Source organism: Urocitellus parryii, chromosome 6, assembly GCF_045843805.1.
Source record: "Urocitellus parryii isolate mUroPar1 chromosome 6, mUroPar1.hap1, whole genome shotgun sequence".
In the NCBI taxonomy this organism is placed as follows: domain Eukaryota; kingdom Metazoa; phylum Chordata; class Mammalia; order Rodentia; family Sciuridae; genus Urocitellus; species Urocitellus parryii.
The window spans coordinates 81,206,798-81,232,989 of NC_135536.1; the positions used below are offsets into that span (position 1 = coordinate 81,206,798).

Here is a 26,192-nt window from a genome sequence, read left to right on the forward strand (position 1 = left end):
ATAAAAAATAAAAAGGATAGGGGATGTAGCTCAGTGGTAAAAAGACCCTGGATTTAGTCTCCAGTATAAAAAAAAAAATACAGAATTATAGGTTCATTAAGATCTCATCAGTGTTTAAAAAATGTTTAAACTGTGCAAGAGTATTTTCTAAAATACGCAGAGTAAACAGTTAAGATTATGGATTCCCCCCCACACACTTTTTTTGCCCTTTAACAATTTCCCCTCAAAAGCAAATATTTTGATAATCCAAAGGGGAAAGCTACAAGCAAAGCTTATCTTATTTTCTGGCCCTACTAGTTTTTGCTGGTGTGTGTGTGTGTGTGTGTGTGTGTGTGTGTGTGTGTGTGTGTGTTTTAATACAGGTCAGCAGTGCCTTTGTAGTGTAGGTGGGTAGTTGGATAAACCCAGGGCCTTGGGCATGCTAGACAAGTGCTCTACTACTGAGCTTCCCCTATAAGTGTCTTTGTTTTTTTTTTTTTTTCTGAGTGGGGGGCAGGGGTTGTCGGGTTAACCAGGGATTGAACCCAGGACCTCCAGCATGGTAAGCTAACACTCTACCCCTGAGCTACATTCCCCTCTTCCCCTCTTCTCCATCAGTGCCTTTCAATCAAAGCTTTCTGTCTTTGTATTTCTTGGTATTCATATCTGCCTCAATTTTTATCTTCAAAAATTATAAATAAAAAAAATTGGGCAACTATCTCTTTCTAAAGTCTAAAGTTATTTCCAAATTAAATTTCCCTACTGTTTATTTCTTTATCTAGGTTTGGGGATGCCGTAAAAGGTAATTTGGTGGTGGGCACATTATCTTGGCCATCCCCGTGGGTGATTGTTATTGGCTCCTTCTTTTCAACATGTGGGGCTGGACTTCAGAGCCTCACAGGTGCCCCAAGGCTGCTTCAGGCTATTGCCAAGGATAACATCATACCATTTCTGAGGGTGAGTGACTTTTTCCTATGTCCTCTTCTTTTTTCCACATTTTAAGAGAAACAGTGTGGTCTTTGTGGGCTTAGGTATTACTAGCTCATAAATATGGAAATGTGGGGTTTTAGTACAAGACCCTCTAAATTCTAGTATGAGTTTATATATGTTTGCTGTAAGGGTGTTTAAAAGACAACACTTTTGTAACACTGTTATTTTTCAGATGTCAAATTGTAGGTTACAAGAATGAGGGCACATTGACTAACTATGACTATGACTGATATTTTCCCTTCTATACATAGGTTTTTGGTCACAGCAAAGCCAATGGGGAACCTACCTGGGCTTTACTTCTAACTGCTGCTATTGCAGAGCTGGGAATCCTTATTGCCTCCCTGGATCTTGTGGCCCCAATTCTTTCCATGTAAGAGCCAGGTGTTCTCTTCAATTATTCTTGCTTAAATGACATATAACACATGATTTCCACAAATCATTTAACAGTAATTATAGTGACATAGTGGGCTAAATACAGGTTTTACTTCACTTAAATAATATTCCTGAGAACTTTCATGTAAGGCTAGCTTATAAATTACCATGGGTTTTTCTCTACTTATACAACTTGAATTTTTCCTATCCCCTCTTTTTTTTTAATGGTACTAGGGATTGAACCCAGGGAATGTTAGGCAAACACCTACCACTAAGCTATAACCCTAGTCCTTATTGTTCTTCCAGGTTTTTTCTCATGTGTTACCTCTTTGTGAACTTGGCATGTGCCTTGCAAACATTACTTCGAACACCCAACTGGAGGCCCCGATTCCGCTACTACCACTGGTAGGTCTCCTTGTTTTCTTCTTTTGGAGAGGAAATATTTCTAAGCTAGAAAACTAGGAGATTCTGGATTCTTTTTTTTTTAATTTTTTTTTAGAAAGAAAGAAAGAATTTTAATATTTATTTTTCAGTTTTCGATGGACACAACATCTTTCTTTGTATGTGGTGCTGAGGATCGAACCTGGGCCGCATGCATGCCAGGCGAGTGCACTACTGCTTGAGCCACATCCCCAGCCCCCAGATTCTGGGTTCTTGATACATTTGTTTTTCTTGGCCAGCCATTCTATAAGTTATTTTAACATTTAGTTCTCATGCGGATCTTCACTTTTTTATTCAATTTTTTTTCTAAATCACATTGTAATAACTTGATCACTTTATAATATCACTCTAAGAATAAAGATAACTATAATATACATTATTTCCAGGCATTTTCATTCTTTAGGTTAAAACAACTTTTCCATTACAATTCTATTTTCCCATTTTCCTCTTAGCTAAGCACTTAACTTCATCCCTTTTTATTTTGCTCTCATATTCTCATCAGTTTTCATTCACTCACTTTCTTCCTTAGGAGAATTTCATTTAGTAGTTAAGAATGTTGACTGTGGATTCAGGTGATCCAAGTTCATAGCTTAAAACTACTTCCTCATATTGTAACCTTCAGCAAAGCACATAACCATGTAAAATCTCATTTTACTTGTTGTAAAAGGGACTAATAAGTCTGGAGTGCTTAGTACAGTGTCTGGTACATAGTAAAGCTCTTAATGAAATGGTGTTGCTACTGTTGTGGTTAAGCCTCCCCTGTCCTGAAGGAGCCATCCAAGTTTTCTGCTTGCCATCCCATCTTCTTTTTCATAACCGAAGAGTTTTTAAGTTATATTTTATATGTACCTGTTACTTCATTCCTCTTTGCTAGCTTTCCTTTTCTGGCTTCACTTACCAATGGTGGGAAGTGATATGGTAGACAAAAATTTTTTAGACTTTTCAACGGATTTTAACACTTCTGATCTTCTTTCTAGTCTTAAATTTAGTTTAAAATTCATTATGAACATTTTTGTTTTGCTAGCTTCTATTTTTTTTATTTTTATGAGATCTTCTCTAAGTTAATAACTTTCCTAGTCTCACTTTAAAATTTCCTAGTCACAGAGCTAGGATGTTCATTCTGCACACAGAAGAGCTTCAGGAAATGTAGTTATCTAATTTTATTTGATCAAAGCACATATTTCAGGTAGGGGCTGTGGTTCTGTGGTAGAGCACTTGTCTAGCATGCTTGACTCCTTAAGTTTAAAGCCCACCCAGTACTACATACGTTATAGACAGACAGACAGACAAGACAGACAGACTGACTGACTGATCTTTATTTTAAAGAGGCATATTAAAAAAAAAACAAGTATTTCATTATTCCCTACCAAGTTTCTCTTATGTACTGTAAGGAAACTCAGCAAATTTTCCTCAGTGGGTTCTGAGTTATGCTAATGAAATGTTCATAAAATTTTCAGAAATATTTATATGAAAAAATCTTAGACTATAGAGTTATTAACATTTCTGACTGCATGTTCAATATCTGCTTTGCCAAATTAGTATTAATTGTCCTCCTCATTACAGATGATGTTTGTAGAGTTGCTGTTCTCTCATGTTTTTATAGCCATGGGGAGAAATCCTCTATTACAAAGGATGCTTTGGGGGCTCAGTACAGATCTACCAGCTGTTTGTGATCAGTTTATGATACGACAACTATAGAAATTGGGAATAAGTATTTAGAAATTTTATAGCAACTCAAGCTTGCCACATGAGCTTGGGGTGTGGCTTAGTAGTAGAGTACTTGCCCAGTATGCTCAAGGAATTGGGTTCATTCCCCCGCACCACAAGAAAATAAAAACACATTGCCATAACATTCCCTGCTTGAGATAAATTTTCTAACAATGCATTTTTATTGCATTCTACAAAAGTTCCATCTGTAATGGATTAAAAAATAATAAACCCATACCACAAATAATTTTAGAAGTACCTTTAGCACAGTCGTCTTTTTTTGTTGCTTAAAAGATCCTTATTTATGTTTTGTTTTCAACTTTCTAGGGCCCTCTCTTTCATCGGAATGAGTATCTGTCTAGCTCTGATGTTCATTTCTTCCTGGTATTATGCCATTGTAGCTATGGTAATAGCTGGTATGATCTACAAGTACATTGAGTACCAAGGGTGAGTGTGGATTTCACCTTGATCACTGCTAAAAGTATTAAGACTGGCAATGAAAATTAATTTAGGATCCAGGTAACTTCATTTGTCCCTAACTAAATTTTGCATCCCTGATTCTTTTATCATCTTACAGAAGATAATAAACTTTTAATTACGAGAAAGAGTGAATAGCTCAATGAAAAATAACTAAAAGAATATAGCCAAATAATAATGAGAGGTACTAAGCACAATATAACACTGAAGTCAAGGAATTGTCTGTGAAATAAAAAATTAAATTAGTCCTAAATAATTTTCTTAAAAGAGAGACTTCATAACATTTTGATTCAGAAGATTACATTGAATTTTACTTTCCCATGTATTTTCAGAATAATTTAAGTTCTTGGTCTGTGACACTTTCCTAATCCAAAAGACTATTTTATATTACTGCTTTTAAATATACATAGGGACTAAGCAAGTGGCCTTCCAGTCTTTATTCTGAATCATTTGTGCAGTGCAATCTGTGGTGCTGGGTGGTGTTCATTTGCTGTCAGTGGATTCATTATGTTAGTGAAGAACATTATATAAATCATTAATATGTTTTATCTTCTTCTTTGTGCATTTGTACTTTTAGATTTTAAAAAAATGAACTTTATTTTTTGAAATTATACTTACTTGGTTTAAGTCTGTCTCTGCTCTTTTCTCCTTTTTCTTCCAGAGCTGAGAAGGAATGGGGCGATGGTATCCGTGGGCTGTCCCTCAGTGCAGCCCGGTTTGCTTTGCTTCGGCTGGAGGAAGGACCTCCACACACTAAAAACTGGAGGTAAAGAAATCAACAAGGCCTAGTGGTGTTTGGCACATAGTTAATGCACAAAAAAATATGTGCTTTGTTGATTACAGGATAAGATAATCACACTGCTCAAGGAATTGGAATAATGGACCTTTTTTTTTAACTATCTCAAATCTTTATTGCCTTTTCATCATGTGATTTGTTATCTAGATTTCTATCATTTGTTGTTTTCTCTTGAAGACTGATAAATTTGAGATAATACTGAGAGCATTCAAAATAACTCAGTACCCTCATCTTATTCCTCTGACTTCTTCCTATTATCAAATTACATGTTTTATACAGATCTCCTGAATTAAAGTGGGAATTGACATTCTTTTCCCAAATCCAAAATGTTTTCTTCCTCCACCCTCATCTAACCTCTTCACAGGCCTCAGTTGCTTGTATTACTGAAACTAGATGAAGACTTACATGTCAAGCATCCTCGCCTCCTCACCTTTGCCTCACAGCTCAAAGCAGGAAAGGGTCTCACTATTGTGGGTTCTGTCATTGTGGGGAACTTCCTGGAGAACTATGGTGAAGCTTTAGCTGCTGAGCAGGTAAGAGTCAAGATTTATTAACTTGATAGAACTTAGTGTAAGCATTGTGATGTTTGGTACTAAAAGTTCAGACTTATAAATCAATTCATTTCCTGTGTGATCTAGGTTTCCCAGTTAGGGCTAATTCTTTTTTTGTTTTTTCTTTGTGGTACTAGAGATTGAACTCAGAGTCTTGCAAGTTAGGCAGGCATTCCACAGCCCTTCTTATTCATTTATTTATTTATACAGGATTTCACTAAATTTCCGAGGTTGGCCTCAGAGTTGCAATCCCCTTGCCTCAACCTCCCACATAATCCCAAACTGGATTACAAGCATGTATCACCATGCCCTACCAGTGCTGACTTTTGAACAGTCATTGTTTTAGTCAGCTTTTTTGCTGCTGTGCCAAAAGACATGACAAGAACAATTTTAAGGAAAAAAAGTTTTTTGGGGAGTTCACAGTTTCAGAGGTCTCTGTCTACAGACAGTAGACTTCATTTCTTAGGGCCTGAGGTGAGGCAGAACACCATGACAGAAGAGTGTGGTGGAGGAAAGCAGCTCAGGACATGGCATCAGGAAGTAGGGGAGAAATCTGCTCAGCAAGGACAAAATATAAACCCCAAAGGTACACCCCTAGGTACCCACCTTCTGCAGCTACACCCTGCCTACAGTTATTACCAAGATAATCCCCATCATAGGATTAATGCACTGATTAGGTTAAATCTCTTATAATCCAATGATTTCATTTTTAACCTTTCTTTTTTTAATATTTATTTTTTAGTTATAGGTGGGCACAGTATCTTTATTTTATTATTGTTTTTATTTTTTATGTGGTGCTGAGGATCGAACCCAGTGCCTCACACATGCTAGGTGAGCACTCTACCACTGAGCCACAGCCCCAGCCCCTCTAACCTTTCTTGTATTGTCTCAAACATGAGCTTTCAGGGAACACCTGATATCAAAACCATAACAGTTATATTCTTCCAGATAATAAGTTTAACCAGAAGACAACTGCCTATTCTTCCTTCCTATTTAAATCATGAGTAAGCTGTAGATTATTAACCCTGAAAATTATTCCCAAATAGATTCCAAACATTGATCTGATCACTGAGAGAAATTAAATAATTAAATCTATCATTTGAACTGTAGGAACAGTTCCTAAATCTTATGACGAGGAGAAAGGAACAACTCTTCTTCCACTTTACCAACTTACGTGATATCATAAGCAAGATTCCTTTATCATTTCTGTTTACTGAATATCTGAGTTCTACCTGAAGAAGGAAGTAGTTTTCTAATATTTATATTTTCCAGCCTTTTCCTTTTTTTTTTTATCCTTCCAGTCCTGGGGATTGAACCCAAGGCTTCACACATGCTAGGCAAGCACTTTATCACTTGAGCTACATCCCCAGCTCTAATATTTATTGTAAATGACAGAACTAATCCTGTTGTTGGAAAATTTTCAACTGTATTTCAGAATTTTTTCTGGATTTCATTTCAGAATGCTTTGAAACCCTAAAAACCAGAAATACTAAGAAACATTAAAATGATGGTGAAAATTCATAAAAAGAGCACAAGATTGCAAGTCACAGTTCTTATCCTCCTATACCACTGACTTAATCTTTGCTTTGAAAAATTAGATCCATCTTCTACACCATTATTCCTTTCCCTTTTCCACAAAGAGGGTTAAATGGAATAAAAATATCAGTAATAATCACCATTGAAATGTCAAAAAGGATACAGAATGGGAGAAGCAACAAGGAAAACTTACCTAGGAAAATCCTGAAGAAATACTGAATCATCAGATTGAATTTCTGAAAGTGAAGTCAGTGCATTACTATAACTGAGAAAGGAAAGAGATCATGTTCACACTAGTGAACTCTCTTGGTCATTAAGAAAGTAGTTTGAGTATTTGCTTTGTTGAATATTTGCTTTGTGGGGCTTCCTATTCTCAAGTTTTTGATATGTTATAAAGGAAGAAAAGCAGAATAGAGAAAAAAGCAGTGAAACTCCCAGTAGACTACCAGCACTGAAAGGTGAAAAGGACAAAGGATGATATTTCAGTGGAATAATTTTAATTTTTTGGACTTTAAACATTTAAAAAGAGATGAGGAGTATCATATGGAGAAGGAATAATGATTTTAATGGTCTAGGGAAAAGCAATTCATTATTGAGGTTTTGTGTTTCTTTCAGACCATTAAGCACCTAATGGAGGCAGAGAAGGTAAAAGGATTCTGCCAGCTGGTGGTGGCTGCCAAGCTGAGAGAAGGCATTTCCCACCTTATCCAATCATGTGGCCTTGGGGGCATGAAGCACAACACAGTGGTGATGGGCTGGCCCAATGGTTGGCGGCAAAGTGAAGATGCTCGTGCTTGGAAGACTTTTATTGGTACAAAACATTTTCCATATTAACCTAAAGGCCCAAATTGGGAATAGAGTTGAATCCCTTTTACACCAACCTTAGCCCCTAACCTTCTAAAGTAAGCATTATGCCATTGTTGAAGCATGGCCACCTAAAAAACTACTAGTGTTAATGACCTGATTTTACCTATCCTCTCCAGCTTTACATTTATATTCATGAGTTGTTTAGTTCTATCAAGTATTGGGCTAGGAATTATCTCCAAAATTGCCATGTTTTCACTTATGATTTTTCGTACTTATATCCTCACATGAATTGGAGGATGGTCCTTCAGCATCAAAATCTCCCAACTTCACTTATGCCTCCTTGAAACTGTAGTAATAAGAGTATATCTAGTAAAGTAAACCATGATCCTCAATCCAAATCAGCTAGCTATTCAGATTTCTCTCAGTGAGTTTAGTTACTTAATGGGGTATAATCTATACTATACTATGTATTTGGGCATCTTTTGCTCAAAGAAATGTAATCCTTGGGCTGGGGATGTGGCTCAAGCGGTGGCATGCTTGCTTGGCATGCGTGTGGCCCGGGTTCGATCCTCAGCACCACATTACAAACAAAGATGTTGTGTCTGCTGCTAAAAACTAAAAATTTCTCTCTCTCTCTCTTTTAAAAAAAATTTTTAAAAAATTTTAAAAAAAGAAATGTAATCCTTATTTTCCTGACCCAGTGGGAAGTAAAGCAAACCTAAGGATTCTTCTCTGCTTATCCTGATTTTCTCTTTTTTTCTCCCTAGGAACAGTTCGAGTGACAACTGCCGCCCATCTTGCCCTGTTGGTAGCTAAAAACATCTCCTTCTTTCCCAGCAATGTGGAACAGTTTTCTGAGGGCAATATTGATGTGTGGTGGATTGTGCATGATGGGGGGATGCTCATGCTTTTACCATTCCTACTGAAACAGCACAAGGTATTTTAGGCAACTTTAAGTCTTTCTCCCTTCTGTCTTGTTTGACTATACAAATTCTTTCTTGATTATGTAGTGTTGTGGCTTAAAATCAAAAAGTCCGGCATTATTCTTGAGTTTTCCATAACCCAGTTTCAAACTTTACGAGAAATAGGTTTTTTTTTAATAATTGATAACAATCTAACTTCAAATGTAAGTCAGAAAATAAAGTTTCCCTTTGGAAAAAACAGTAATGTGTGAACACATATTAAAAAGAAAAGTTTCTAAAGGAAGTATAAGGTGTGTGTGTGTGTGTGTGAGAGAGAGAGAGAGAGAAAGGGGGGGGGTACTCATTCTTTGGTAAGATTAGGTAGATTGAAATTAAATTAGTCTTGTATCATTAATGTACTGTCTGAATAAAGCATCCTCTTAATGTATCACAAGTGAGGATACATTGATATGTTATTTTCCTCAAACATCAAATAAGAAATCATTTCTTCAGTGCACCCATCATAGCTGATTGTCCTCTAATCAGCTTTGACACTGTTTATCAATCAGAGGTGGCATCATATCCCACATATTGAGGGCTCAGTCCCACAAAATGACCCTCCCATTTCTTCTACTAATTACAGGCCCCAGGTTTGATTTACCTAATGCTTGTGACTGACCTGCTATAAATGAGGGTTCCTATGACCCCCTCCTTGTTCTAGAGTGGCTTACAGAACTGAGAAACACTTTATTCCATTTACTAGATTATTATAAAGAATATTATAATCAAAGGATGCAGATGAAGAGATGCACAAGGCATATGAGGAGAGGCATGAGTTTTCATGCCCTTTCTGAAGCCATCATGTTCAGCTATCTAGAAGTTCCCTGAACCGAGTTCTTTAGGGATTTCATAGAGGCTTTATTACATAGGAATTGTTCATCAAATCATTGGCTATTGGTGATCGATTTAACCTTCTATCCCTCTGTCCTCCTAAGTAGTTGTGGATTTGGGCTGAAAGTTCTAACCCACTAATCTGCCTCAGTCTTTCTGGTGACCTGCCCTGCTTCTGAAGCTATGCAGAGGCTGCTAGCTATGGACCAACTCATTGGCATACAAAAACATACTTAGCACCATGAAGATGCAAAGGATTTTAGGAGTCATATGCTAAGAAATAGTGACATATACACAGATAGTGTATATTTCACAATATCACAAGAGACATCTTTTCTTTCTTTGTCAGTTTTTTCTTATTATGGAATCAAGAACTCCTTAAAACTATATTTAATGTATTTCTTAGTTAATCTTTTGCCCTAATACAATAACATACCAAGCAAGGAACAAATATCCTCATGCCTATAGCAGGGTTGTTTTAAGTCAAAATGCCTCATGTTTTAGAAAATAACTTTAATTCTGCCTTGCATCTGTTTTCCATATACATATGGCATTCTGTCAGGTGTGGCGAAAATGCAGCATACGGATCTTCACAGTAGCTCAACTAGAAGATAACAGTATCCAGATGAAAAAAGACCTGGCCACCTTCCTGTATCATCTGCGCATTGAAGCAGAGGTGGAAGTGGTGGAGATGGTAAGAAAGTGGAGTTTGAGATAGAGGTGACCACTACTCCCCCAACCCCAACCCTATCTTCCTAGAACCTTTTTTGGTTTGGGAAATTATTCACCTATAAATGTGAATTAATCCCCTACTTCCAATAAAATTCTAATTTGTTGACTTAAATAAGTAGAATACATAATGTATGTTTGGTAATACTTTTTGGTTTTGCTTTCCATTTATTATATAGCTCTTATTATTTCTGCCAGATTCTTTTCTGCCTAATATATTTTTAATTTTTAATTCATTCTTAAATTCACAGTGAGACTTATGTGTGAAAAATACAGACTAGAGTTTGTGTTTTGTGTTTCAAGGAAACACATGTAATAGATAGATTACAGAAAATATTCAAAGCCTCTGGATTTGATTTATAACCCCAAACTAATGTGTCTTTGTAGATCAGAGACTAGGCAGAATAGAGGTGAAAGGTTGATATTGTGATATATTTTCTGATTTAAGATACTGAATGGAAGTAAAAATGTGTGGTCTATCCTTCTTTCTCCTTTGTGCATTTTGCCCACTTTGTGTGATGTCTGTGGCAGCACGACAGTGATATATCAGCTTATACTTATGAGCGCACGCTGATGATGGAGCAACGGTCCCAGATGCTCCGGCACATGAGGCTATCCAAAACAGAACGGGACAGGGAGGTGAGACTTTGTTGCATTGATCTAATCGTGGCTCTGTGAAGTCTCAGTGAAAGGGATGATACTGTATTGTTTTCACAGGATGACAAATTCTTTCCTTCTCACTGTATTAGTTATCCCAATAAAATCCCATTTTTTTTTCAAAATAGTTGAAGCATGAGAGAATATTAGGTAGAATAACTTTGTTGGACCTTCCCAGGCACAGTTGGTGAAAGACCGGAATTCAATGCTACGACTGACCAGCATTGGCTCTGATGAGGATGAAGAGACAGAAACCTATCAGGAGAAGGTGCACATGACTTGGACAAAAGACAAGTACATGGCATCCCGGGGACAAAAAGCCAAGTCAATGGAAGGATTCCAAGACCTACTTAACATGCGTCCGTAAGTTTTCTCTCAGAAGCTTATCATGTAAAACAGTATCCTAGTCAGTGACACAGATGTGACTGACTGAACACATAGGATGAATTCTGTTCATTTCACCCACATCCAGCCATTTCTCTATTGTTTGCCTATACATATTAGCTCCCAAGTATACACAATACCATCTTCTTTCTCTTCACATAGTTCATCTCCATACTGTTAGCTTATTAAATGAGAAAACTCGGGATTTACTATCATAAGGAAATTATTTTACTTACCACATTATCCATAGTTAAGTTAAAAAAGCTTTGGACCTCAAGTTTTTAAAATTCAATTGTAACTATTTTCTTTTTGCTTTAACTGTCTGTTTCTTCCCCACCCAGGGACCAGTCCAATGTAAGACGAATGCATACAGCAGTGAAGCTCAATGAGGTTATAGTTAACAAGTCCCATGAAGCAAAGCTGGTTTTGTTGAATATGCCAGGGCCACCCCGAAACCCTGAGGGTGATGAAAACTGTATCCTTTTTGAAAGTGGAACCACCAGTTGGGAAAATCTTATTAGCTCATTTCTTAGATGAGACATCTAGGAAACCATAAAAGTTATTGTCTATGCCCCACTTTCCCTCTTTGAGGAACTCAGACTTTTAAAGTCTTAGGCAAGGATTCTTACAAAGTGGTAAGACTGATTAATCTTCTTTTGGAAAGTTGGGGGTGCAATATATTCTCTCTGAACCCTAAAGACTTTTTAGTTGGTGTCTTATATTAAATGACCATCCTAGAGACAGAATATCCACATTCTTTTTTCTATCCATTTTGTAAAGCCTTTTTCTTTTGGATGGAGTTAGCAGAGAAGCAGCTGAGAATGGAGACTCAAAGTTAAGAAAGAAAAAAGGGATTTTCCCTAATACTTTCATCCCAGAATTGTTTTAATTGGAAACTTTCAGCATTGCAACAACACAGACTAGCCCATTCCTGCCATTACAGAAAAGAGGTTTAAAAATGGAAAAAAAAAAAGAGGGAGGGCGCTGGGGTTGTGGCTCAGCAGTAGAGCGCTCGCCTCACACGTGGGTTCGATCTTCAGCACCACATAAAAATAAATAAACGAAATAGATTGTATTGTGTCCAACTACAAGTAAAAAAAAAAATTGAAAAAAGAAGTGGCAGGAAAATCTGACTTGAATGGCTTCACGTAGAAATTATTGGGTGCTCTCTGGATTGTTGTGGGGTGGTTGGGGTTTTTTTTTTGCATTTTTATCATTTAGAATAACATTACTATGGACTCCCTCATTTCTTAATAACATTAGAAAATATCTAATAAATAGAAGAATCTTATAGATGCAAAGGTATTATATCCCTGGATTACTTCACAGCGTTAATGAATCAAAAATTCAGACTTGGGGCTGGGATTTGTGGCTCAGCGGTAGAACACTCGCCTACATGGGTGGGACCTGGGTTCTATCCTCAGCACCACATAAAAATAAAGGCATTGTGTTGTGTCCATTTACACCTAAAAAATAAAACAAATTTTTTTAAAAAGTTCAGACTTAGCTGAGCACAGTGGCACACACCTGTAATCTCAGCAGCTCGGGAGGCTGAGGCAGGAGGATTGCAAGTTCAAAGCCAGCCTCAGCAAAAGAGAGGTGCTAAGCAACTCGGTGAGACTCTTGTCTCTAAATAAAATATAAAATAGGGCTGGGATGTGGCTCAATGGTCAAGTGCCCCTGAGTTCAACCCCTGGTACCAAAACAAAACAAACCAAAACAAATGTTCAGACTTCTCCAAGTCTGACTATATAATTAAGAAGCATGCTGTTATCAGATAATACCAGATAAGAGATGCCAGGTTGTAAAGTGAACTTTTCTGCCTGTTTGTCTCCTTGACAAATTCTGAAGACATGGAGTTTCTAGAAGTACTCACCGAGGGACTAGAACGAGTCCTCCTTGTCCGGGGTGGTGGCAGTGAAGTGATCACCATTTACTCATAATCTGCTCCTGAATGACTCTGCTTGGTCTCTCATTTGCTAAAAGGCTTCCATCCTCCATGGAAAAGTGATGGTTCTTTATTACCACACTCACTCAACTAGAGTCCTGTGTTCTGTACACATAACACTGAACTTTTGATGAGCTGAGCATCCAGTACTTTTTCAAGAATACTTATAGATCTGTTCTTGGCTCCCTTATAATGACAGAAGCAGCAGATACTCCTTCAACATCAGAAGAATGATCAAGCCCCAAAACCATTCAGTACCAAGAGAAGGAAAGTTAGGATTAACAAAGCCAATAAATGGGAACCTTTTAGCACTGTTGAAGACAGCAACATGATAAAAGGAATGCTAAAATTTCAACTAAAGACAAAAAGCAAGTACATAGCCAACATTAAAGATGAGTCTCAGAAGTCATGGTTCAATGATAACACCACAGGGGTAACTGCCAGAGACAGCCTCACCTTACTAAAGAATTTGTGGCTAGGTGTATGGGGGCCTATTAGCCTTGTGAAAATAACCAGTGGCAAGCCAAGATGTAAACCTTTTATAGCTAATTATTTCTTTAGTGTACCTTCTGTTCTCTAGGACTCTGTTAGGGTACATAGCTACAAAACACGAAACATGGCAGCAGCCTCTCCTTCTCCCTCAAAAACAAGATTGCCCCAGAATGTCAGGTTTAAGTATCTACACTGTGTCCGTGTATATTTCAGCTGTTTGTTTCTCTTAGCTCAAAACAAAATCTGTGGTTGTAACACAGGCACTGTTACCACACACACACACACACAAAGGTAAGGATTGGTCTCTTTCAGGTTCTTTAAATGGCTAAACTAAGGAAATTCCAAGGAGTAGCTATTAAAATTTACCCAAGTAGTCTCTGGTTATCTATGCGACAAGGGCAAAATATACAAGCTGTTTTGTAGAAACAGGTCATGATGCACACTGGCCACTAGGTTCTCCTTTCCTTCTTTTTATGCCTCAAGTTACTAGGCCTGGATCAAGAACCCTTAAGGAACAAATACTAGGAAGACTGGCTAATATCATTCTCTGAAAGCTCTGGACTGTCTTTAAAAGGGGGAATTCAGCAATGGAACTGGAAGTTCTAGAGCCATACTGTTTCCATAGTGCCAAAGTTATCAAGCTGCTACTCTCCTTACCTACTTAAAAATGCATACAAATTGACAATGGCCTGATTCAAGAAAATTTGTTTTCACTAAGTAATCTATGGCCTCATCCCTAAGGTTATAGTTAAGACTTGAGGCACTCAACTTAAATGGCCCAAATATGAGCATTTCCCCCTTTTTCCTTTTATTCTTCATTCTGACTGAAGAAATTTGGCTCTAAAGTATTATCCAAGCCACCAGTCTTTTTTTTTTTTTTTCCCAGAAAGTTCTAAATGTGCCAAGGAAATACTTTTACAAACTCATCTTTTTATTTACTAATTTACTGATCACAAAACACTTGGCTTACCAGCATAGGGAAACTATGTGTGTGGCTAAGCAGTAATTCCAAATATGTGAAATTTTCATTTCTTATACAAGATGGGTATTTAAGAAACTGTCTTCTTGCCTATATTCACAGCTGCTTTTAATTTCACTTTATTAATGATAAATAGTGCCACTCTTTTTTGATTACCCAGTAAGATTTGGAATAAGCTCTCAGTTTCAAATAATTCTTTTGACACACAGGGACAAAGAAGAAAATCGTTCAGTATGGCTTAAGAAATTAAGTCATTTTGATTTGTTCCTTTTGCTCTTCTTTCAAACTTCAGGCCCATTTGTGGGTAGCAAAGCAGACAGTATCTTATGTCTTTTTTTCTGCTCCTTCCTGCGGGGAATAGAAATTTTGTTTACAACTCCCATTGCAACACTACACTGCTTAGTTGAGTATAGTAGTAATGGGTCAGGTCGCCTAGGACCTAAGATCTTCAAGACTCCAATACTGTAAAGGTCATCCTGCCCAGGAATTTCCCAAAATTTACACATACTCCTGGCCAAAGTGATACACATTTTTCCTATACAGAATAAATATGGGCAGAAAATAAGGTAATTTTAGAAGTGCTATTTGTGGTTGGAACTCTGTAAGAATCTTTTAAAGGGAGGAGGGAATTAGTGACTTATTAACAATGCTACTACCTTAATCCCTAAAATACGAAATCACTGTTACATGGAAAAATGGTTATTAGGCCAGATTTATATTCATCTGTCTAGAGCATTTCACGTCTATGTGTTGCTTATGTTGTCTGTCTACAAAATGTCTTGTCTGGTTTAATCACTGCAAATAAAGCAATACTGAAAACTTGATGAGAGAATGCACCTTAGGGGAAGGGGCTTTTGTTTCAAGAGGGAAGACTAAAACCTCCTGCTTTTTGGGCAAGATCCAGCTTTTAAGTCTTACCTATGACTTTACCAGGACAGGATAATATATAATTTCTCCTACTGCTGGCTCTCTGCCTTCCATAGCTATCTTAAAAGCTGAAGTTTGAACTGCAGTGTCTGTTTGACAGGTTCCTTGTGGCAGGAGAAAGATCACTGCTCTTTATCCTCCATTGCCTCTGATCTTTGTGGCCCCAGGGATTCCACCAATCCTCATTCCCCCTAAACATGTTAAAAATTCTTTATTGTATTAAAGTAACAATTACACTGTAAGCATATTTATGTGTTCTTTTTTCTGGTTTATTTTTCTTTTCATCATGTATAATTTAAATCCAGCATTAGTTCCATCCATGAGTGTCTCCAACAGAATTTTTATGTCCCAATTTGTGTTAAATAGGAGTGATCTATTAAGGAAAATAGATTTATTAAAGGAAATTTGTGAAACTTTTAAGTATTGTTTTCAACCATTTAATTTATTAAAAGGAGATGCTGCTATGGCTTTTGATTTAGCAGCAACCACTCTTTTGTTTACATAGAGTTCTGGTTTTATTTGTTTTGCTCTGTACTGCAAACATAAATAAAGTTTTCTACATTATTTTCAGCCAGGGGTTGTGGTATAGTTTCTTTGTGTTTGTAGTAATATACACATTGTCCTTCTATGATTTGTCTCCTGACCATGGAGGAGAGAGCTTTTTGGTTCTTTTCAATATGAGTGAGAATACTTAAAAAAAAAAAAAAAAAAAAGTATACTTAGGGAGCCATTTAGCTTAAAGAAGGATGTAAATGAGGCCAAATATATAGGCACCTGGTGCTTCCTTCTCAGGTTCACAAAAGTAATCCTCCACCACTGAACTCCATTCTCTGGAAGAAGAAACAGTAAACGGTTGAGTGGTGAATAAGTGTTGAAATAACTTTCTGAATCAGTATTTTAATCACAAGTTCTATTATTTCTTATCATTAAAAAAAATCTTCCAAACCCCTAAGAACTTTTATTACTTAAGAAATGAATTCTAATACCAACTCTTAATTCTCTACCATCAAATGAGTCAGCTATTCACTGTACAAATGCCTCAAATTTGACTTTTCTTTTACCTTACCTCAGGGGGCTCAATGAAGGCTAACCAGTCTGATGCATGTGTAGGCAGTAGTCCCATAGACTGACACTTGTAAACAGCCAATGCCAAACCCATTAAGTTCCCAATGAGATAGACCAAACCCTGAAGAAACTTCTGGCTTGAACTCTCTAGCATCTTGAAAGCTGTTGGGGATAACAGAAGCTGTCAAAAACAAAACAACCTTCCTTTTTCAATATGAATCAAATCAATCATACATATTAATATAGATAAACCCAAAATAAGATAGCAAATAGGATCACTAAAGGTGAACAGAATACTGTGAGCAGCATTGTTTTCCCCTCCATTTCACCACTACTACCATCACCACCCTGCATACCTTTTGGTTAAAAAAAAAAATTATGCCTAAGACTTTAAATTCTTAAAACATAGGGAAGGGTTTATTATTTCAAAAATACTTACTGGCTGAAATGGCCATAAGTGCTTGAATGGGTCGCCAGGCCATCATACACACCATCATAGTAGGGAAGATGGAGATAGTATTTCCTGCCATGTACATGATGAAGAGGTTCATAGGAATCTGCTTGAGGGGACCCAAGGCGATGTCCCAGCAGCGCTAAAACAAGCACAGTTATAACCTTTCATCATTACCATCAATCCCACATTTACTGCATCAGTGATGCTAAAGTCAAATGAACAGAATTCCCAATTCCCTGCTTCTGACTAAACTGACTCAATTCCACCACCTCTTCCTTTCTCCATGTTGCCACAGGAAGCTCCTTTCCATTAAAGGTATAAGATAGCCTCACCATCTGTTAGTTTTCCCCATAAGATTTCCAGTCATCTTTTTCTTGTGATTTTGGCTAAAGAAAAGATTTTCCTGCTTTTGTCCTTGAACTTCTGCATATATCACTGTCCCTTTTACAACTAAAGAAATAGAAAACTCCAGCTACAACTAAAGAAATAGAAAACTCCACATGCTGGAAGATTACCACACCTCAACAACAGAACAGGCAGGGGCTGGGATTATAGCTCAGTGATAGAACACTTGCCTAGCCTGTGTGAGACATTGGGTTTGATCCTCAGCACCACATAAAAATAAATAAAACAAAGGTATTATGAAAAAATTGTTTTGAAAAGATAACAGGCAAGTCAAGACACAGACGATTTGAATGACAAACGAACTTTCACATATATAACATTGTACCCAACAATTACGGAATTCATATTCTTTTCAAACATCAGATAGTTAGAAAAACTGGCCACTTGCTGAGCCATGTATGAAAATCTCAATGTCACAGAACTCAAAATATACAGTGTTCTTTGACTATAATGCAACTAAGCTAGAAATCAAAAGGTAACTAGAAAATCCCTTATATTTAGAAATTAACAAATGTATACTAATCCATGAATGCTATCAAAATGGAAAATAGAAATGTTAATTGGAAACAAAAATGCTGCATTAAAACTTGTATACAGTTAGAGCTGTAATATATTTATAATCTTAAATACATATCAGAAGACTTAGTGAGGCTCTGTCTCAAAAAGGGCTGGGAATGTACCTCAGTGGAAAAGCACCCTGGGTTCAATCCCCAGTACAAAAAAAAAAAAAGCTAGAAAAAGAACAAACTAGCTAGCTGGGCATGGTAGCATACACCTATAATCCCAGTGACTTGGGAGGCTGAATCAAGATGATCACAGTTTCAAAGCCAGCCTCAGCAACTTAGGCTCTAAGCAACCTACTGACACCCTGTCTCAAAATTTAAAAAAGGGGAGGGGAGGCTAGGGATGTGGCTCAGTGATTAAGCAGGTTCCATCCCTGGTACCAAAAAAGAACAACAAAGAAACTTGGGAAAAAAACAGACTTTTTTTGGTACTGGGGGACTGAACCCATGGGCACTTTACCACTGATGGCCATCCCCAGACCTTTTTATTATTTTGAGAAAGGGTGTCATTAAATTGCTAGCCTCAAAACTGAAGCTCCTGCCCCAACCTCCCAAGTTGCTGGGATTACATGCATGCACGGCTGCCCTTGGCTAAAGTTAGAGAAAAAAAACAATTGCTATCATGTATTCATACACTTTAATGTACCAAGATGAAAAATTACAGGATTAATGGGCTAGGGATGTGACTTGGTGGTAGTGTTTGCTTAGCATGCACAAGGCCCTGGGTTTGATCCCCAATACTGTGCAAAAATAAATAAATAAATAATGCGTATTGAGAAAAGATTGATAATAGCTCTGTCATTTTCATGTTGTAAAGATCACACGCATTTCATGAATGCATGAACAAAGACTGTGTAATGCAGAGCAACATTAAGGCCAAGAAAGAAGTAAGAAAAGGAAAGAAAGTGCTATGTACTACTCTAGGCACTTAGGATATATCCAACAAAATCCCGTTCTCATGGAGCTTACAAGAGTGATAAGGGCAATGGGCAATAAAAAAAATAACTATTATATGATATATTCATAGCATATGTTAATGATATGGAGAAATAGGAAAACAAGATAGGGAGTACCATAAGGGTAGGCTTCACTAAGACCAAAACATTTGAGAGATGTAAAGGTGATAGGCAAGAAGATCTGGAAGAAGAGCATCCAAAAATAGGGAAGAGCAAATACAAAAAACCTGACATGGGCACTTGTCTTGCTGTCTTTAGAGAGCAGCAGGGAAGCCATTATGACTAAAGTGAAATCAATAATCAATAAAGGATAGAAGATGAGGTCAGAGATATTTCAGGGGTTTGACCAATGCAGAGTTATGTAGAACATTATGAAGACTGGGCTTTTATGTTGAAAAAATGGGAACCTATAGGAGGATTCAGAATAGGAATGATCTGACTTATATTTTAAAATGATGTTGACTGTTGTAATGAGAATAAACTACAGAGGTCTAGGTATAAGTAACAAGACCAGTTAGAATTCTACTGCAAAAAAGGAATACAAGAGATTTTTTGGAGATGAAAAATATGTTCTCTTTTAAGAGAACATCACTATTAAAGCTCATCAAATATTACCCTTTAGAGGTTCCCAGCTGAGGGCAATTTGTCTCCTGGGAGACATTTAGAATGCTGGAAATGTGTAATTGTCACAACTAGGGAAGGGCACTACTGCCATCTAATAAGTAGAGCAGGGATACTGAACATCTTACAGTGCACAGTACAGTTCCCCCACAACAAGAAGTATTTTTTAAAAATATTTTTATTTTTTAGTTCTCGGCGGACACAACATCTTTGTTGGTATGTGGTGCTGAGGATCGAACCCGGGCCGCACAAAAGCCAGGCAAGCGCGCTACCGCTTGAGCTACATCCCCAGCCCTCACAACAAGAAGTATTAACCACCACTTGTCAACAATGCTGAGGTTGATAAACCATGCTTTAGTTGAATGCAGTTTACTGTACATAAACTACAATTTGGAAGAGTTTACATGTACATATATATTTTATCATATATCTTTGATTTTTTTTAGTCTCTTGCAAAAATCTGGATGAGAGGGCTGGGGTTGTGACTCAGTGGTAGAGTGCTTGCCTAGCTTGTGTGAGGCACTGGGTTTGATCCTCAGCACCACATAAAAATAAATAAATAAAGGTTTAAAAAATAAATCTTAAAAAAAAAAATCTGAATGAGAGATAGTGGCTAGGACCAGGATGATAAAGACAAGAAGCAGTAGGCCTGTCTTGGTGGTGAAAGCCTGTTAATCATAGTAACTAGAAAGGTTAAGTCAGGAGGATGGTAAATTCAAGGCCAGCCTCAGCAACTTAAGTTGGCCATTTCTCAAAAAAAAATTTTTTTCTAAAAAACAACATACACGGATACAGCCACATAATGTTTATTCACAATATACAATTCACAATAGCTAAACTGTGGAACCAACCTATATGCCCTTCAGTAGATGAATGGATGAAGAAAATGTGGTATATATACACAATGGAATATTACTCAGTAATAAAAGAGAATAAAATCATGGCATTGGATATGGAGAAATAGGAAAAATAAAATAGCAATAAAAGAGAATAAAATCATGGTAAATGGATGGAGTTGGAGAATATAATGGTAAGTGAAATTAGCCAATCCCTAAAAACCAAATGCTGAATGTTCTCTAATATAAGGAGGCTGATTCATAGTGGGATTGGGAAGGGGAGCAGGGAAGATTAGAGGAACTCTAGATAGGGCAAAGGGAAGGGAGGGGCAAGAGGGTAAAAAAGATGGTGGAATGAGATGGACATCAGTAACCTAAGTACATGTATGAAGACACGATAACAAATTAGAATAAAAAACAAAAGGCGGGAGGGGTGGTGCTGGAGATGTGGCTCACTGGTTAAGCGCCCCTGGATTCAATTCCTTAAAAAAATAGTAATAGGATTTGGGATCTTTTTTGAAGGTAATATCTTGACAGTATGGATGCGTGGTGTCAGGGAACTAGCATAAAAAACGACGACTTAAGCTGGAAAGCCTTGCCACCAGCAGATCATTTTGCAACTATTTCCTAATACCTTGCCTTAATGAATGTCTTTTACTTTTCCAACTGTTAAGCACTATTGGAGCTGTTATGTAAACTACTGTAACACTTACTGCATGCAGTGTAGCTCCCATTCTTTATAAATGGGGTCTACAGTAATACTACTTGGGAGAGGCGGGTAGGTCCTGACTGGCTCCAGGACTAGGGTAACATCTATACCTCTGTACCTTCTCCACCAGGATCCGGTCTGTCTCCTGCACGCTGGTATCAGGTACTTGCTTGTCCAAGTAACCGACTGGGTATAGTGAGTCTCCCTGGCTACTGCCGCGGTCACTTCGGCCCCTGAAGAACCAAACCAAGAGACTAAAGCTGCAACTTCCCAAACTTTATATCCTTCAGTTCTTGTTCTACCAATCATAATAATAAAGAGCCTCAGATGCACTACCCAGATTAGGCCAAGTGCTCAGATGGGCTCGTCAGTCCCTTTGCCAATTGGGAAGACTAAAATAAATATCCTTAGGGAAAAGTAACCTGCACGATAGAGAAGCTGCTACCTCCCCAGGTGACGTCTGTCTACCACCCAACCTTTTCAGAGAATGCGCCTCAGGATGAGGCTGGGGAAGTTCTAAAGTTCTAAAGCTGGTGACGACTCTAAAGTCGAGCTTGATCCAAGCGCTCACCTGCTGCCTCCTCCAGGCCCGCTCAGTTCAATGGCCCATTTGAACCGCCGGCCTCGGTTGGCCACCAAGCCTCCTTGGGCCGTCATGGCAACGGCCACTTCCTAAGGTTGCGAAGCCTCAAACAGAAGCTGACTCCTAGCTCAGGACCCACTAGCGGCGTAGCCCACCGGCTTCTAACCTCGGATTCTCCCTCGGCAAGCTCACTTCCGGCGTGTGGATATAGACGTCACTTCCGCCCCCAGAAATTGGCTACCGGGTAAGACTGACGACTAGGAGCTTGGATGTAGAAAATCAGGAGAGAGGCAAGATATACAGCTTCCGAAAGCTTCTCCAGTAGACTTGTTATGTGTTCTCTGATCTCCGAGGTGCACTTTACAGTGCACAAGCAAAGTTCATACCTCCTGTGTTAGGAATTGAAGTCATGGAAAGCTCTTGACCTCCATTCCTATGTGTTCCTGTGAACACAGTGTTCAAATCCTGGCTCCACCACTAATTGTGTGACCTTGAGCGAGTTATTTAGTAGATTCCAAATACTGCTTGTCCACGGTGTACTTGCTAAGTAGATCTGCCTCCATTCTGCACAAAAGCAAAGTGGCAGTGGAAAGGTATACGGGCTTGGGATTCACGTGGCCAGCCCCCCCCCCCCCGCCTTTTTCTTTTCTTTTCTTTTTTATTTTTTTTTTTTTTAAGGACAGATCTCTCTTAAATTACCCAGCCTGGTCTCAAACTTGTGGTCCTCTTGCCTCAGCCTCCCGAGTAGCTGGAATTACAGGCGTAGGCCACCGTACTGGGATTCCCATGACCTCCATTTGAATTCTGGCTTCACCACTTAACTAATTTTGTCACCTTTGGCAAGTTAAATCCATTATTTCAACTTCCTCGTATGTAAAAATTAATTCTTCCTATTTTCAAGGTTTGTTGTCAGATTAAATTGTACTTCTTCAGATGCCTAATTTGTTTTTCAAGTATCATTACATAATCTACATCATTATTCCTAGTTAATGGATTCTGTATTCAGTTGTGTACCCATGTCATAATTTTTTTTGTTGTTGTATTTTATTTAGAGACAGGGTCTCACTGAATTGTTTATTAGCACCTCACCATTGCTGAGGCTGGCTTTGAACTCTATTCTCCTGTCTCAGCCTCCTAAACCGCTGGGATTACAGGCATGCCCCACTGCACCAGACGAACATTTAGGTTTTTTCCCTATCTCCCTACCACTTTTATGAACCAATGTTACTGAGCATCCTTGTAGTACATCTTGTCTTAGTTCCTTAGGTTATACCCCCAGGGACTGTGTTTGCTACATCAAAGAGCTTTCACATTTTAAAAGAATTTTCATTTTCATTTAAAATGCCCACTAGTAAAATCGGCATCATTGACATTCTACCGTCTTTGTTCAAAAATAGTACTGTATTTTTTAAAATTTGTATTTCTTCGTAAATTACTTGACAACTGGAATTTGACAGAAGGGGGTACAGTGAGAGTGTGGTTGGGGGTAAGACTGAAAAGAGCCTCCTTGGCCAATTAAAGAATTTGGATGCTTGAAGATGATGGTAATATAAAACACTGAAGATTTTCACCCCCACTTTGTTTTCCAATTTTACAAATTGGAAGTTTAATAGCAGACTGTTTAAGGCAGAAATAGAAAAGTCTTTCCCCCTTCAATCCATTCTAAAATGTGTATCCATCTGATCATAGGAAGACCCAGCATGTAGATTGCCTTCCCTGATTGCCTTCTTTTCTGCTTTACCACGTTGTTTCTGATGAACCTTTAAGATTCATCTTAAGCTTCACTAGGGCCTTGGCCCTACTGGACATTCCTCTGTCCCAGTATATATTGCCTAATAGCACTTAACCACTTGGCATTGTTGTGTGTTATCATACCCTGAACACTTACCTCTAACCCCCATGCCCTACGCTAAATTACTTGAGGACAGTAGCTGTATGTTAATTATCTTTGGTTCCACAGCCTAATGCCTCCAACTTGCAAAGTACAGTAGTCCCTCTCACCCCCATCTGTGAGGACACATTCCAAGGCCACCAGTAGATAACCTGAAAATGTGGGTAGTACTGAATTCTGTATATACTGTTTCTTTCTATATATACATACCTAGTACACATTCTTAATTTGTAAATTAGGCACTTTAAATATTAAGAGGTTAACAATAGTATCCAATAATGAAAATTAAAATATAGCACTACACTGTTATAAAATGTGGATGTGATTTCTTCCTCTCTCAAAGTAGCTTTTTAGACCATACTCACCCTTTTTGTGATGATGTAAGATGCCTACCTGATAAGATTAAGTGAGGTAAATGACTAAGCACTTATTACACACTTTTGTAGTTAATATGTGGCAGCAAAACTAACAAATTCCCTTTTTCCTTCACAATTTCTCAGTATAGTAAGTCTTTGAAATCTCAGCATACTTTTTTTCTTATTAAGCTGAGAGTTTTATCTTTTCACTTAAAGAAAGCACTTTATGGCTTCTCTTTGGCATACCTAAACTGCTAGTATCACAATTCTTGTACTTTGGGCCATTAAATAAAATAAAGGATACTTAAACACAAGCCCTTTGATAGGAAACAATCAAATCTGATAACCAAGAAGGCTACTAAGTGACCAATAGCAGATGGCATAATCAGCAGGAATACATTGGGAAAGGATGATTCAAATCCATGGTAAGATAGAGTAGGACACCACGAGATTTTATTATGCTAACCAGAACAGCATACATTCTGGACTTTTCCAGTGTTGGGGATGTAGCTCAGTGGTAGAGCACTTGCCTAGCATGCTTGAGGCCCTGGATTTGATTCCTAGCACACAAAAGAAGAAGAAAAAAATAGAATTTTTCACTTAATATTTTCCAAACATGGTTGAAAGTAGGGTAACCATAGTTTGAGTATGGATAATGAATCTATGAAAAGCAAAGCTGTGGATTGAGTAGTGGGGAGCTGCTATGCTGAATAAGTGTTTAGTGACTGTGAGTAATTAAATTGAAAATAAATATGATAACAATATATGAGTGTGCTATAATTACACATGTAAAGCAAAACTATAAAAATGAGGATATACATCAAAAATGTTAATATTGTATTGGGGTAATGGTTTTCATTTAATGGACTCTTCCCCAGGACACAATAGGGACAGTTCCTCTATGCATGCTCAGATTCTTCATGAAAAAGATGAATGTCCTCCCTATAAAGTGCTGTTTGTTCTTTTAAAAAGATTATCAGAAAGTCGTTAGAAACAATCTCTTGTGAAAATGGAGTTCAGGTTGAAATTTGAGAATTCAATTTTTGCACAGTGTTCTTTGGAAAGAAAAGGAAATTAGTATGATTTTTCATAAGCCTGGGAAACCTGGATTATAAAATCAACTCCAAATGAACTACCAGAATCACTTTGAGTTAGGTACTTTCTTGACCTTAATTTCTTCATTCTTAATTTCTTCATAAAACAAGGGATTTAAAATAGATGGTGTCTAAAGGTGTATTCTAGTTCTAGAATATACCGTGCTTGCTTTTAAAAGCTAACATGTTTTGTCTACTGTCCTTTCCATACATATGTTCCCTTAGAAAAGACTCAAATGATAGACACAGTGAAGTAGTGGGATTTCAGATCATCTTTTTAAATTGCTCTTTCCAGTACTTTTCCTAGTTCTCTATATTATTCAGGTACCACTATTGGATTTAGAAAGATAGGTGTTATAATATTATAAAAATAACTATATTATATAAAAAATCTAAACCCAGAAGTATAGTGGTTCTCTATTGAGAATCAACTTAAGAGCTTTTAGAAATATCAATACCTAGGCCATACTTGGAGATTCTGATTGTTTTGCTTAGAGCAGGTCCTGGGCAGCAGCAGATGTTTTGGTTTTTTACCAGGGGAGGTTTACCACTGAGCTACACTCCCAATCATACTGTTTTTTATCTTGAAACAGGGTCTTGCTAAATTGCTGAGACTGGCCTTAAACTTTTGATCCTCTGTCTCAGCCTCCCAATTGGCTGGGATTACAAGCATGCACCACCATGCCTGGCTGGACATCAGTATTTTTTAAAGCTCTCCAGGTGATATTGCTATGTAGCAAGGATCCAAAATTGCTCACCTAAGGCATTTTATTGCTCTAAAATAACAGGGTGTGAATAGTTACAAAGAGTAATTCAAGCAAATGGTCAGTTTTTGAGAGCCTCATTATGTGCCTAACTGGATTAAACATGAATTGGAAGATAATGGGAATATGAAACTAAAATAAATATTAAATTTACTTTATGCCTTTGAGCAAATATGATGTTAATTAAAGAAAGTAAAAGATAAAGCATGATTCCATAGCTGTCATGAATTTCCTCATTTGACTTTTGTTATTTGTGCCATTTACACATTTTTTGTGTTTATTTTTTTATCTCATACTCCTTCCTAGGAATCAAAGAAGCTATTTAATGCC

At 37.6% G+C, this 26,192-nt stretch overlaps 2 protein-coding genes across 3 annotated transcripts in view; one reads left to right on the forward strand and one right to left on the reverse strand.

Annotated features, from left to right (window-relative positions):
- The window catches only part of Slc12a6 (solute carrier family 12 member 6), a 93,915-nt gene extending 79,866 nt beyond the window's left edge, over positions 1-14,049 (forward strand). For both annotated transcript variants that reach the window (XM_026392607.2, XM_026392617.2), the window contains 13 exons: positions 762-936; positions 1,221-1,339; positions 1,648-1,746; positions 3,817-3,936; positions 4,628-4,732; positions 5,127-5,295; positions 7,465-7,660; positions 8,424-8,593; positions 10,012-10,143; positions 10,710-10,817; positions 11,014-11,198; positions 11,561-11,694; positions 13,071-14,049. In XM_026392607.2, coding sequence (XP_026248392.1) covers positions 762-936; positions 1,221-1,339; positions 1,648-1,746; positions 3,817-3,936; positions 4,628-4,732; positions 5,127-5,295; positions 7,465-7,660; positions 8,424-8,593; positions 10,012-10,143; positions 10,710-10,817; positions 11,014-11,198; positions 11,561-11,694; positions 13,071-13,162 — 1,804 coding nt within the window. In that variant the 3' untranslated portion in view covers positions 13,163-14,049. The remainder of the gene's footprint in view (positions 1-761; positions 937-1,220; positions 1,340-1,647; positions 1,747-3,816; positions 3,937-4,627; positions 4,733-5,126; positions 5,296-7,464; positions 7,661-8,423; positions 8,594-10,011; positions 10,144-10,709; positions 10,818-11,013; positions 11,199-11,560; positions 11,695-13,070) is intronic.
- Positions 14,050-16,342: 2,293 nt separating this feature from the next.
- Emc4 (ER membrane protein complex subunit 4) lies at positions 16,343-21,958 on the reverse strand. Its single transcript, XM_026392625.2, has 5 exons — positions 21,746-21,958; positions 21,293-21,407; positions 17,070-17,223; positions 16,632-16,792; positions 16,343-16,395 (listed from the first exon to the last, which is right to left on the reverse strand). Exons 1-5 carry the CDS (start codon positions 21,829-21,831, stop codon positions 16,360-16,362), a joined length of 552 nt encoding a protein of 183 aa, XP_026248410.1. The 5' UTR covers positions 21,832-21,958; the 3' UTR covers positions 16,343-16,359.
- Positions 21,959-26,192: the final 4,234 nt, after the last annotated feature.